This window comes from Anser anser, assembly GCF_964211835.1.
Source record: "Anser anser genome assembly, chromosome: 1".
Taxonomy (NCBI): Eukaryota; Metazoa; Chordata; class Aves; order Anseriformes; family Anatidae; genus Anser; species Anser anser.
In genome coordinates this window covers 84,214,642-84,229,626 of record NC_139720.1, presented here as the reverse complement: position 1 = coordinate 84,229,626, position 14,985 = coordinate 84,214,642, and the positions used below count along the sequence as shown (strand labels likewise).

Genomic DNA, 14,985 nt, shown 5'->3' with positions numbered 1-14,985 from the left:
GACTGCTGAGTGAGGTGTGATAATCCCTTCCTTTGATCCCCTGTCTTTTCACTCAGCTGAGGATGCTGCTGGCCATTTCTGCTGCCAGAACAGGCGGCTGGCTCATGCTCAGCGTGCTGTTAGCCCAGGGCCCTTCCAACAGAGCAGCTCCCTGGCCTGTCAGTCCCCAGCCTGCCCAGGGCATTAGTCCATCCCAGGGGCAGGATTTGGCATTTGCCCTTGTTGAACTTCCTGAGGTTGCTATTGATCAATTCTTAGAGCCAGTCAAGGTACCTCTGGATGGCAGCCCACCTTCCTTCTGCATTCCACACCTTCCCCAAGGATGCCATCCATGAGCTTTATGATGGTATGGTCTTTTTCTTCTCCTAGGTCAACATAGGCAAGTGGCCATGTGTGTGTATATATATATATATGTATAACTCTAAGTGCAAATACATTTTTCAATCTGAAGTGAAAGATTTCGACATGGAAAGTCCAAATCTTGCTTTGTTAATACAGATTTTGCATTGAGTTAAGGTTCTGGTTTAAGATACTTTTCTGGGGATCTCTTGCGTCTTCATCTAGTCTAATGCAGCAGTTGGGTTGAAAACTGGATTGAATCCAGAAAACCAGTGAGATTCCTAATTAAGCCACAGTTCTAGTCAAAATTTAATTCCATAAACTCTTGAGTAGACACGAAAGCGGTGTACGTTAATCCATAACCATTGTGGCGGAATGACTTCTCACTTGCATAAGGTAATACAGCTGAGTGCTGGTAGGTATTTTGCAATTATGTGGGGATTTGCATTTTCTACACAGATAAGTGAACTTTAGAAGAAAAGATGTTATGTGACACAACTCTCTAATAAAGTGGTGAAATAAATACTTATTTTAAAAAACTTTGAATGGCAAATTTAAGAGTGATCAGCCTCCATGAACGTGAAACTGGAAAACTATGCAATAAGAGCATGTTACTTTCCCGGGTTAGCTGGATCAATGGTTTTGTTTTTGTGTTTAGGGAAAGGGTAGAGATTGTATTTTTCTTTCTGACTGTGGTTTATTCAGCCTCTTATTTTTATGCCATTCCTTATGCAAAATATCAATAAACAAAATGAAAGTTTAATTTGTCTTTTGTTGACTACTTTCTACTTGCTATTGATTACTTGGAGCTCAAGAGAGCTAATTATTTCAAATTCTGCGTCTACTAAGGTCTCTTTCTCTTCAAATATCTGTTCTATTAAAATGCTTTGTAGTAGAGTATTTGATGAGACAAGCCATAATGCTATCCTGTAACTTTTGCATTCAAACAGTAAGTCTCGGTGTTGTGATCACCTGATTTTTCTCCCTTCCCTTCTCCCCCCTATCAATCTTTGAAGGTGTTTAGTTTACAGAGTGCCTGTGTACTACTGTGCTACTGTATGGTGGAAAGTCTGAACTAGTGATTGCAATGCTAGCCAAATTATGTTGTGTTTTATTTAAGGACGTTTCTGGAATGCCAGCTCTTTGCCGTCCTGTTGCAGAGGGAGGAGGGGGATTTGATTATCGACTAGCCATGGCTATTCCAGATAAGTGGATACAGGTAAGAAAAGGTGTTCTAAAAATATGTTCTGCTCTTCAAAGTGGTGTGGTTCTCTAACTACACATACAGAGAAACACTTTGGAATTCTGCTGATGAATTTTAGTCTCCCTCATCTGTTAACTTAATGCCCTATTAAAATAAGTTCTGACAGTCTTGAGTACAGATATTAGTGGCTGAAATGAGAGCTGTCAGATATCATATCTTAGATTTCAGAAGATGAGTAACATCATAGGCTATTCTTTGCATTCTAGCTGATTTTTTTCTTCATAAAATGCAGTAGGCATAGATTCATTTGGTTTGAAATAACTTGTATCTTGCAGCATGTGTAGTTGTTGTGGTTTAACCCGGCTGGCAGCTAAACACCACACAGCCGTTCGCTCACCCTCCCCCCTCCCTCTCTGGGATGGGGGAGAGAAACGGGAAAGTGAAGCCGGTGAGTTGAGATAAAGACAGTTTATTAAGACAGGAATATAATAATAACAATAATAATAATAGTGATAATGATAATAGTATTAATAATAATAATGTGTAAGAAAACAAGTGATGCACAATGCAATTGCTCACCACCCGCTGACCGATGCCCAGCCTATCCCCGAGCAGCCGGCCCCCCCACCCCGGCCAGCCACCCCTATATATTGTTTAGCATGACGTCAGATGGTATGGAATACCCCTTTGGCCAGTTCGGGTCAGCTGTCCTGGGTCTGTCCCCTCCCAGCTCCTGCTGCACCCCCAGCCTGCTCGCTGGCAGGACAGAGCGAGAAGCCGAAAAGTCCTTGGCCTGGTGTAAACACTGCTCTGCAACAATTAAAACATCAGCATGTTATCAGCGCTCTTCTCATCCTAATCCAAAACATAGCACCCTACCAGCTACTATGAGGAAAAATTAACTCTGTCCTAACTGGAACCAGGACAGTAGTCTATATTGAATGTGAACAGGTAAATAATTTATGTGCACATGGTTATCTCATTAAAAACAAACAAACAGAAGCATACATTGAACCCTACTGAAATTGGGCATAACAGTTGGCATGGAGTATAGATAGAGCTGAAAATTTAACCAAAGTAATCCCAGGCAAATTACACTAACACCACCAATCAGTACCAAGGGGTTACAAAAAGAATAATAAGTCTATAAATGCTCTTCAAGAGCAATAATGTACTAATAAACATTGACTTTGATAAGGATTAAAATCACCTTTTCCTTAATACAGAGGATCACAAGAAAAAGAATGAAAAAATAAATGATCTCAAAAGGCCTTTACTGATGTTTTAGAGACTGCTTTTCGGTTAAATACAAGATTGCATCCAAATCCTTGGGTGTATCATGATAATCTGAAAACAGTAAATGTTTTATATGAGCATTAATGCCTCAATAAATGTAGTGAGTAGCTTAAAATAAAAAGTGAATTAACTTATCTTCAGCATCTTTCACTTTCGTAACTAGGAGGTAGAGGGCAGATTGGTTGAAAAATAGTTTTTAGACTTTTTTTCATGTGGAAGACAAACTTGCCAGCTTTTCTAAGAGCATCACTACACTTCAGAGCGTGTAGTTTATATCCTGGAATGCAGTGAGGGCTCATAATTCTGTAGTAACAAAGAAAAAACCTTGTTGTGATGGTCTTGGTGGTTATTTTTTTCCTTCTGCCTTCAGCTTCCCTACCACTCTTTGACTGGTAAAGATGAGTGATTTCCTGGGTAGTTAAAAATATTACACAGGGAAGAAAAAAAAAAGACTAAAATTTTAGAAGAAAACTTTTTATCTATAATAACCAATTATAATCTATTTTGGCACTCTCTGCTGTGAGCTGCTTATTTTAATTTTTAATATACAGAGAGGAAGCATGCCTATCCCGCAGTAAGTTCTGTTCTTTAACTGGGGAGAAAAGCTTCCAGAAACAGCAGGTGAATGTTTGGTATGCTGATGGGATGTTGGGTGTAAATTCAGCTATTATAGTCTAGGCTGTTTCCCAGCATACTCTGATTATTTAGGAGTGTGATTGTGCAAGAACATAGGGACATGCAGGCAGAAATCTTCTCGATGAGGAAACTGCAAATAAGTAATCACAACAGAAGATCTTGAAGTGGAAAAAGAGCTTATGTGTGTACTTCTGTTACTCCACTTCTCAAGACAACAGTAAAGCTAAAAGGACAGGAAGAGTAAACTTAGAAGCAAGGTCTATCAGCTGTGTTTTTTTTTCTTTTTTTTTTCTTCTTTTTTTCTCCTAGACTGCTTGCTTACATTTTTCTCCAGCTCTTAAGTATGTACCTTCTAAAAGCATGTTTTTCTGGGCGACTTCCTAAAAGCAGTTTTAGACCTGAAGGATCTCCAGGGATCCATGAACTTGTTCTGAGGGATTTGTAAAAAGTAGTTGCTGTAACAGTGGGTTCAATAGGTCAGGTTAAACATAGATGTAGTATATAACATGATGTTGCATAGGTACCTGAATGTTTTCAGGGCAAGAACTCAGGCTGGGGGGAAAAGGTTGTTTAGGAGTACATGGTCAGTTAAAATCGGAATGTTAAATTTGACAGGATCGTATCAGCCTTCTTTGTCACTGCCTTTTTCTCTTTTTACCTGTCATGTACATGACATATACCTTTTTATGTATATATCATGCATATATATATATACATGTTTAAACTGGAGTGAACAATGGAGAATGGTAAAGCCCTATAGAAAAAAGAAAACGCTGAAATTAAGCTATATTTAGAAGAGGAAAATAGCATCATGTGAGGCAGAAAATTGCTATTGATGTGATTTAATTGTTAAATTGCTTAAAAAAGAAAAAAAAAGCTAACATGGCAGAAAATAAAGTATGTTTTGTATTCCAAAACTCAGGCATTCAAACTGGTTTGGAACTGAGCTGGAATTTGCAGATCAGGGAACATGGAAGTCCCTGTGCTAAGCAGATTCTCGTTTTATTGTACGCTTCATGGCAACAGCATAGGTACAATCTTGCAACGTGCCACTCTCCACAACACAGCTCAGTACTTAAGCTATAGTTACGAAGGATGGTGCCATATGCTAAGGTTACTTGAAATACAGGACATCTTTTAATACCTTGCATAGGTAGGTCTGTACAGATAATTCTTCCCAGTTTTTGGTGCAATGTTCTCTTGCAGCTCATAAATCATATGGCCCACTGTATCAAAGGACTCACATGATAGGTGCCAAGTCCTATTTTCCCTGTTGATACATGGGAGTACAGGAGAAACAAAGTATACAAGTCATCTCTTTGGATTAGCAGAGAAAGCTCATCACTGCAAAGCTTGGTAGCAGGAAAAGTTGTAGTTCACAGTTCATTGGAAATTGCTGTGCCAAAATAATGAAGAAAGGCCGTACTGTGCTTTTACTTAAACAGAAATAACCTCTGAATGATATTTCCTTTATTTCTGTAGATCATTAAGGAACTGAAAGATGAAGACTGGAATATGGGAAATATTGTGTATACGTTAACGAACAGACGGTATGAAGAAAAATGTATTGCATATGCAGAGAGCCATGACCAGGTATGGTACCTGTTGTTTTTCATATATAAGCAAGTAAAAGGTGAAGTTTAGAGGTTTAGCTGGTTTTTGTTTTTAAAACAAAGGATAAGAAGGACAGAAGGATAAGTAACAATTTCAGAGTTGGGCAGGTCTGGTATGCTGCTTGGTTTTTTGTTGTTCTTTTTTATTTTGGTTTGGTTTTGAACTTCCTTTTTAGTAAAGGAATCCTGCCTTGCATGGGTGTGTTATCTTTTCAGTTTTGTTTTTTAACAAATAAATTCTAGTTTCCTCTTCATCCTGCCTGTCATAGGACATAGGAAGACATAAAACACATGCTTTCTAAAAATCCACTTTCTATAAGGTAGGCTGAAGCACTGTTTATGGTAAGTGTTAAACAAGATGACAATTTAGCAAATTTGCTCACTGAATCAATGTTTGAAATGTTTTTATTCCCTTCAAGAAAATGTTTACTCTCTGAAAGGATTGCAAACCCCAATCCTATTTTAAGATCTAAATGGAGTATTCTTTAACAGTTTGATTCAAAAGACAGCAATTGTAATGGTTCTGTATATGGAAAAACAGAAAAGTAATGATGAGTTTGGATAACACTCATCTCCTACAATCTTTCAGTGTTGAAAGTGGGGTTTTTTTGTTGTTGTTGTTGTTGTTCTGAGGAATCAGAAAACATGATGGTTGAGAACTTCAAAATTTTAAACTTAAAAATAAATAAATAAAACAGTTTTCTAATAAAAAGCTTAAATAATCTACCTTCAACTCTTTGCCCTATGTAAGAGATGGACATTTCCAATACCTTTTATGATATAAATCAACAAAAGTGTCTAAAATTACAGCTATATTATATTTTAAAAATAATTTATCAGCTTTCTTTACTGTGCCTATTTGCCTTCCTATCATCGAGATTGTTATACAGTGTTCACATAAAGCGTGAGAGCAGAGTCCAAGTCCTGGTTAAGAACTTCAGGTATTACATGGAAATGCATATTTTTCTGATTATATGCTTTTAGTAAAGGTGATCCTTCGTCCTGGTGTGACATGCATAACATTACTGTTGCTGTTGTTTTATTTCTTGCTGGATTATATCAATAGTTTTTCATATGACAATATATTTCTGTTTTAGAATCTCATGTTTGGGAAGAAGATAGATATATTTATTTTGATTTAAAAAAAAAAAAAAGAATTGCAGTCAGACACCTGAATGACGTGTGAGAAGTAGGATAGAGAAATAAAATGGGAGTGTGGATAAAATTCAACGTAAAAATATTCAGTGATGCCCATAAGAGGCTGAAACAATTCCAATTTCTTATATGTAATAATGGGTTATGAATAGACTACTAACAATCCAAGTACAAGGTCTCATGCTTATAGCAGATGTGTGGAAAATACCAACTCAGTGCTCATAGCAGTCAAAAAAGTAGATAGATTACTTGGAATTGTTATAAAAGGAGCAGACAGCAAAATCAGTATTCTACTGTAGCCTTTCATGGTTTACTTGCATCATGAATATTGGAGGCAGGTTTGGTCTTGCATCTCAGGAGATCCAGCATAACTGGAAGAAATGCTGAGAGAGTTGGTAAGAATAATTAGAAGGTATGGAGTGGCTTTCAAAAGAAGAAAACTAAATAGACTAAGACGCTTCAGGGTAGAAAAGAGATCATTAAAAGTGGAAGGACATCAGTTCATAAAGTCGTGACTGGCATAGAAAATGGGAACAGGGAACAATTACCCCTATTTCCAATGGAAAGATTAGAGGATATTAAAACTAACGGATGCCAGATTCTGAGTAAAGAGTTGTTGTTCCTCCCCTGTCTCTCTGGCACGAAGCAAGCTCTGTAACCCCTTGTCATAGGATGATGTGTTTGTTCAAACTTTGTGACTTCTAAAGTGTTTGAACTTGTTTCAAAGGAGATTGATTGAAGGCTCCTGAATACAAACATTCTGTTTCACCTGTCTATCTGTGATAGTTAGGGTAATGTTTTGGTGAAGTATTGTTAAGAGTTTCATTTGCCTTCATACTCTCTCCTGCCCGTTAGCTACTGGCTGGTTTTGGAGACAGTACACTAAGCCAGATAGCCTGCTGGTCTGATGTCATACACTTCATGCACTTGTGTCTGTGTGAGTACAGAAGTTAAGTAACCCTTTTATTGAAATAGAAGAATAGTCATTAACTATTAAAAAAGTAGAGCCAAATGAAAGGCATGCAAATACAGGTCTGCTTAATACAGAACTTTTTAGCATTGCAGTCTTGCCCCTGTTGCATAATAACTTTTTCCTAAGCTTGAGGGAATTTATTTTTAACTTGAGGGAATTATCTGTTTATGCCATTATATTGCTAGACTGAAAACTAAAGGATAATGGGGCCTTTCAGCTAGAGCTGTTTCCACGTAGACAACTGAGTTGTAATGTAGTGAGTTTTCACATTAGAGTATAAAGAGACTTGGGCTGCTGAAACAAAAATTACATATTTGCATGCAAACACTCCAAAACGTTTTCAACTACCTGTATGCTAATATATTAGAATAATCCTAATATTAGAATAAACAACAGCATTTGTTTGGTGTTTTTCTGTTCTTAAATAACAGCAAACGCTAGGAAGTTAGTAATTCAGTTACTGTAGTTACTGTTTTTTCGATAGAAATACTAGCTTATTTTGCTACCTTCTGTGAACTCAGAAAACCAGTAATATATATGGTTTATATTTATATTTCATATAAATGAATGCTTCACACTCTGCATCGGTAAATCAGGAATATTGTTCATAGCTCTTTATTTGTACATCCTAGGAACTTTACTTGAGATGTTTGCTTTCTTAGTTTTTTTTTTTTTTCCTACAAGAATTCCAAAATGCTAGGTTGCTTGTGGCTTATTGAGTGTACACTAGCATTTTACATTTAATATATGTAGGCGAAAAGGTTCTCCAAAGTGATTGTGCAGTTTGATAGTGAAATACAAGACTATAGCAAGGGCTAGATAGCTAGGAGCTGATTGACTGTATACGTATGCTCACAGGATTGCAAAGGAAAAGTGGAAAGTTGGGTCGGGTGTCCAGGCAGGGCTCAGCTCAGGGATGTCTCTGCCTCAACTTGCAGGCTTTTTCTTTTTGACAGGAGATCACATACCACAACCACGTGGTTACACATCAAAAAATGCAACACTGCAGTAATTATCAGCTAGGCTCATCAGCAGAGGCAGGATGTTCACTTTGTGAATTGGGACTAGATTGCATACAGTGAGTCACGTCCTTGACCCCTTGCCAGTCTTCTGAGTCGTAGAATGGCTCAGATTGGAAGGGACCTTAAAGATAATCTTGTTCTAATGCTCCCTTTACAATACAGAACACCTGTTTAAAAAAAAAAAAAAAGTGTTAGAAACACTTCTAGTACACCACTCAGGGGTTTTCTTCATTTTTTTAAACTATTATAGGCACTTGTTGGTGATAAGACACTGGCATTTCGATTGATGGATGCAGAGATGTACACAAACATGAGTGTGCTCTCGCCTCTTACTCCAGTTATTGATCGTGGAATACAGCTTCATAAAATGATTCGTCTCATTACTCATGCACTTGGAGGAGACAGCTATCTGAACTTCATGGGTAAGTAATCTTAGGAGCACGTCTTTCATTTTCTCATCTACAGAAGACTTGGCAGTGAAATAAAAAGATATGACACCATCTTATAGTCATGCTATTTATTTTTGAGCATAAATATTTTTGTAAAGGTTTAGTACAAACAGTAATACACATTGTTTTTCTGTCTGTAAGATGTACTGTAAGACAAGAAAATAAAATTAATGTGGTTCCTAATTGTAAAAGAAATAAGGTTTAGAAGTGTGGTAAGCTCTAGTTCAGAAGTTACTCTGATTTATAACTTAAGGTGGTATTTTAATCGTAGTTCTGCAAGTCTGTCAGATGGTAAGCCTCATCTTATAGAGCTAGCTTGTCTTTCATCTGTTCTTTTCTTCCTAAGCTTTTTAGGGTAACAGTCAAATAACTAAGGATAGTTCTGTGCTTATTTCAATTACTCGTTATCAAATAATTAGTGAAGGGAAGTAATCTGGAATCAGTTGATTTATATTTCACTGCTTCCAAGTGAAGAGCAGAAGCTTAATGAGGTTCAGGCAAGGACAGATCTTAGAGACAGGAAGCACATCCTGCTATGGAAGAAGGGAAGTAGTAAAAGCTAGATATACATTTTGTTCATGACAAAAAATAAAAATAACTGTTGCATTGCTTCCTAAGCACTATTGCTACAAAAGCTTCAGTAGTTGCTCTCATTTGATCAACAACCTGCAGTTCCACGTGGTAGTCTTAAAAATTGAATGTTTTTCTTTTTACATGCAATGCTGAAGCAATTTAAGCTTGATGCTGTCTTCCAGCTTCTTATTCCTTTATTTCTTTGTGAAATACTCCTTACTTTACAGAATTGTAATTTTTTTTACTATGATGTGGTGTGGCAAGTTTTGTATGGCAGTTCTGTTAGTCACATAAAGGGAAAAAAGGCTGAAAGCATGTTGAAAACAATTATCTTGGACAATTTTCACACAGTGAAACACTTGAAAATTACATACTTTTTAGCTTAGTAATGCCTTCAGTTTTTGTTCTTAAATGTTTTATTACGAAGTTTGAGGAGCATTGGATGTATTCTGCTTGCTTTCCTTAGTAGTATATTTGCAGTATACTATAATAAATATATATTAAAATATATTCTAACTTTAAAAAAAAATGAAAAAAACAAGTGCTGGCATTTGATTTAAACATGTCTGTACTGATATGTGTTCTCTTTCTTATTATTAGAACACTCAAACTTACATACCATGGCTGTAATTTTGGGGTTTTCTTTTATTAAAGAATTAAAGTAACTTTAATATAGTACAGAAAAAAAAATCATTGTGTGGTATACTAGTGAAGCTATTGGTTCCAATAAAGTGTAGGAAATTTTCTCAAGAATGAAGAGTGAATGAAATAAATATTTGAGGTGAGTAGTCGGGCACCAAAATGTACAAGCTATGATGTGTGCTGTTCCGTTCAAATTAGTGATAGTACAGTAGTTGAGGAAGCAGGTGTTTAGAAAATACGCCTACTAAACTGCAGATGTCTCTGGCCCAGATTGACTTCATAAGGTTAGAAAAATGATCGGTAATTCAATGTGGCATGTTAAATTCAGTGTGTCAATGCAGGTTGATTGAGCAATTAATATTGTGTATCCTTGAGTACTGCAAATGTTTCAGTAAATACATTATCATTTGCTATATGTAAAAGGTGGAAAAAATTGTAATGAATGTTGGAGTAGAAAACATACGTTCAGAATGCTTACAGTCTGGTGTACTTAAAATGCTAGTTAAGCAAATACAGTGACAAATGAGTTTTCTAACTTTCAGTTTTGAGAGAAAGCCGAGAGTTGGGAAGAGAAGCCTCAAGTGAGGTAGGAGGAAGGGGGCAGGGGGTGTCTCTTTCCAGAACTCCTGGAGAAGGCAGTCCGGGTGCCTCTGTGCTTCCCTGGGTCTTTCAATAAATGTATTGTGTTTTCTTCTGAAAACTAAGATGACAAAGCAACATGCTGCCTTGTCAATGCTTTGCTTACCTTAAGGAAAAGGAAACACCTTCTAAAAATAAATAATAATGTATCAGAGGTACACATGGAATTGGAATGCTGTGCTCTCAAAGATATGCTTGAATTTTTCTTTGAAGATCTAGAATAATATTTGACTACCCCAGTGTTGGAGTATCACTTATATTCTGTATGTGAAAGATTGTTACTGAGAAGTTTTGCCCCCACTGACCACTGCTCATGACTTTCACCTGATGCTATTAACACAGCATAATTCTATGTCCTTATTACAGACATTTATAAGAAACCATTGGAAAAGTCCTGGAAGTAGTTATCCTTATTTTCCATGTTTCTGGACATTAAATTTTCACTGACAGCCCAGTATAGGCAAGCAGTGACATATGAAAACTTAAGTGTGAATAGTAAAACTTTGTCATGCCCGTAAATTACTTTTCTAGTAATACAGATCATTGGTATATTCTTTTCTACTGTCTGTTTCAGTTTTCTGTGCAGCTTTTGCAAGTAATCTCTGGGGTTTCGTTTGCCCCTCTGGAATGGAAGACTTAACCTAGAAAGGAAAAACTTAATACGCTTCACTGAAAATGAGCATGACAATGATTAACATTCCGCTTTAGGGAATGAACACTCTGGAAGGACAGTTTGTTTAATAATAATAGTATTGTTTTATAGTAATTGTTTTGATACTTGTGCTGTATCTAAATCCTTTGCTTTCAAAGCACATAGGGAGTAGCAATCATACTGCAGTTGCAGTTTGTTCTGCCCAATTCCTGTTGTAGATGTAGATTTTAGTACTGAGACTGGCCAGTGCTGGTCAGAAAATGGTACGGGATTTTAGGAAATCACAAAAGTTATTAATTCTTTTTGTGCTATACTTTAGTAAGGCCACAGTTTGCTCCTCCACTGGCAAGCTTCCATGGAGGTGTTAACGTAAATAATACACATCTGCTTGTCTGAGATTTAATGACATTTTAAGAAAAAGTCCAAAGCATTCACAGTATGTGCCTGTATTAGTAGAAATCACTTTTCTACTGGCAATATTGGTAAAACCTCTGTTCATAGACAAGTATTTTTGTTCGTAATTGTAATGATACTGGAATACAACATACATATAATATTAATGTAGTTCAAAACAGAAGAAAAACTTGGAAAAATATTTGAAGTCAAAGATATTTGCCTACTCTAATGTGAGGATTCAAATCCAAAATAAATACCCTACATCTGACTAAAATATGTTCTTTATTGTCAATTCAACTACTACAAAAGAACAAAAAGTCTTAAGATTTGACTATTTCCTAAATTGCTAAACAAGGACTAATAGAAGTTATAAGACTCCTAGAATACTTCAGGGATTTTCTGATCACACCTCGCGAATAAATTAACCACTGTTGTCATCCACTGGACAATATTTAACTTCAACATTAAAAACTCTCATATTTCCCATAAATAATAGCTGCACTGTTCTGTTTGTATATTGCTTCATTTTCCATCCTGTCCTTGAAGAAAAGCTATAGGCAACTGTAGTAGTTCATTTCCTTGAAATTTTCTTTCCTATTCTCTTACTCATTGTCTGTACCCTGCAATTATGGAAAACCCTGCAGGATGTTGAAGAACTGTGCCAGTTCTTCAGTGAGCTTGTTTCCATTTTCTCTCCTTATCTTGTGTTTCATCTGTGTCTACCTAAATTTAGACAAGGAATGGTAACTGCTTTATTGCCTAGAATAGACATAAGATCTAGCCCAAGGGGCCTTAAATAGCATTGTAGATCCTTGGGATCCTTTATAGCACAAATATTTACTGTTTTATGCCACTAAAATCTTGCTTTTCAGTTTGCAACCATTTTCTTGCTTCCTTCTTCATTTTAAATAGGCTTAAACTCGAATCTATTGATTTAAATTGAGATTAATCCCAACATGAATCTCTAGTACTGTTTTCCGTGGCTTTTCTATAGTAAAACAACTGTTAATTAGGGCTCCAGAGACCAAGTCTTTCTCTCCCTGCAAAACAACATTTTTTTTCATCTAGAAGCAAGAAAATGATTTTCAGTAACTACAGAAATTTGCAGTCATGATCGTTGAATGATGGTGTTACTGTTTGGGGTGACATTTATCTCTGTTTCACTAATATCAAATCAATCTGAAAAGCTTCCTTTTCTTCCCACTCATCAGTTCACTTACACTGTAGTTTATTTACTTTATATTTAGAGGGTTTTTTTATATTATTTTGTAAATGCTCTAAATAGTTTCTTCTCTAATGGTTTGGTATGAGACATTGTTCTCTCTTTGGCCTTTAAAAAAATGCTATGCATCAACTGTTCCTCCAAATTAGTATTTTGCAGAAAGAAACTTAGATTTTTGTAAACTAAGGAATTTGATAATAAAAGAATTTATTAGGCAAAAAAACATGTTAACCAAGAAAAGAAATAGTGCGAAAGCTATATCAGTTGCACCAATTTCAGTCTGGGAGATGTGCATACAATTTGCTTTAAGAATGTTAAGTTAAAGTTTGAAATAAAAAGAACAGAACATAACCTACAATATAAATGGGGATGTTATTTAAGGCAAAATGTATCTTTTCTTGATTCAAAACCTAAAATGCTACTTTTCTTGCAAACTACTGTGGTTAAAAAGAAATTGTATTCAGAACAAGGATATTCATTTTAAACCAAAGGGGTTATTTTCTTTTTCTTAGAGATGTTGCAAACAAATGACTCTGAATTTTATTTTTTCTGTTTACTTTCTTACAATTATTACTGTTGTGCCTTGATTTCAGTGATCATTGTGACTTTTGTGATCATAAGTTAGAAAATGGCCTTGCAAGAGCAAATACTTGTTAAACTAGCTCCATATAGTCAACTCCTGTTAATAAACAGTATTAAAATGCTCAGCTAGTAAAGAATGGGCATTAGGATAGGGAGTTTGAAGTCATTCTTCTTAATATGTTTAGCTGGCATACCTGGCAAATGTGCTTTCTGTGTTGCCAGTTCTACCAGGTGTTTTAATTTCATGGCAGTCTGACAGAAACAATTAAAATCATAGAATCATCTAAGTTGGAAAAGACCCTTAAGATCAAGCAAGGTGCAAAATAAGGGTGTAATCTGAGGTTTTACCTACAGCTTGGCATAGACATCATCTACCTACAGTGTTGTTCCACAGTACACCATATGCCCCCACTCAAAACTTAGGGAGTGGAAGTGGAGAATCCAGTTTTTTAGAATAGGCTTCCTTCATTGCTTTGAGTCTCTTCTGGAAGGTCTTCTAGATGTACAAATTGTTAATTTATTTGTTCATTTACTGTTCAGTGAAATACGCTTCATTTCTACACGCTCAAAATGCATTAGAGATTAGTACAAAAGCAATTAAAGAGGAAGACTGTCTCATAATGTAACACAAACACATACCCACATGTCCATTTTTCCTTGTGACCCATCTTCTCTTCGCAAAGTGTGTCCAAATACTAGAAATTGGCTGTGGTAATTGATTCCATTCCCTACTTGAGAGGGTAGGTAAGAAAGCTCCATACATGTGCGTATCTCTTTTAAATATGTAAATAAAATGGCTTCTTGTATACATGTGATGGGTAGTTATTGTCTACACTATGGTTTCTCAAGTTAGGAACCTTGAAAAATAAGCCTTCGTAGTCAGCAACATCCTCAGTATTCAGGAGTTAACAGCTTCTCCGACATTTTTCATGGATTGAAATCTGGATGTGTTTTTTCCAGGCTGGGAGAGAGTCCTCTGAATTGAGGACTCTCAATGTCTTGTGTGACTTTTCTGTTTTTTCTTTCAGAGCAACGCTGATGTTTCGAGCAATGCTGATGTTTCCTTAGTTTGCATGCAGCTCTTGGGTCTTCATAGCATCAGATAGTCAAGTATTATGAGTGGAGTGGATATGTAGTAAATCAAACCATTCTATTTGGGTTATAAGGTTGGATTTTTTTTTGAATGATGAGTAGTTTTCCATTTTTTTTCTTTCTCTGCTGTTACGGAGACTTGATTTATTTTTTTTTTAAACTTAAGTTATTTGGGGGAATTATAGATTTTCTTGTATTATGCTTAGTGCCGCCATTTAATCACAGTAATACTGGTATTGTGACCTCTGCTAATGTCTCAAGCTTTGTTCTTAAGACTCTATCTGTTGCCGTGCATCTTGTGTAGTTTGTACAGCTCGCAGTTCAGGCTTGTAACATCTCTGTCACCATGTATGAGTGTATATAGCCAGGTCTACTGATACGATGGGTTGTGTCATGTGAAATCTTCTATATCCCTTTGTACAAAAGTCTTCATTAGTGCTTTATTGTTTTGAAGAATGATCACAATCATAAGCTGTGTATACTACAACTTGACATGTTCA

At 36.1% G+C, this 14,985-nt stretch overlaps 1 protein-coding gene across 11 annotated transcripts in view; it reads left to right on the top strand.

Moving 5' to 3' along the window:
- The window catches only part of GBE1 (1,4-alpha-glucan branching enzyme 1), a 186,635-nt gene that overhangs the window by 112,976 nt on the left and 58,674 nt on the right, over positions 1-14,985 (top strand). For all 11 annotated transcript variants that reach the window (XM_083802254.1, XM_083802247.1, XM_083802245.1 and 8 more), the window contains 3 exons: positions 1,460-1,558; positions 4,958-5,068; positions 8,489-8,660. In XM_083802254.1, the coding sequence (XP_083658380.1) occupies positions 1,460-1,558; positions 4,958-5,068; positions 8,489-8,660 (382 nt within the window). The remainder of the gene's footprint in view (positions 1-1,459; positions 1,559-4,957; positions 5,069-8,488; positions 8,661-14,985) is intronic.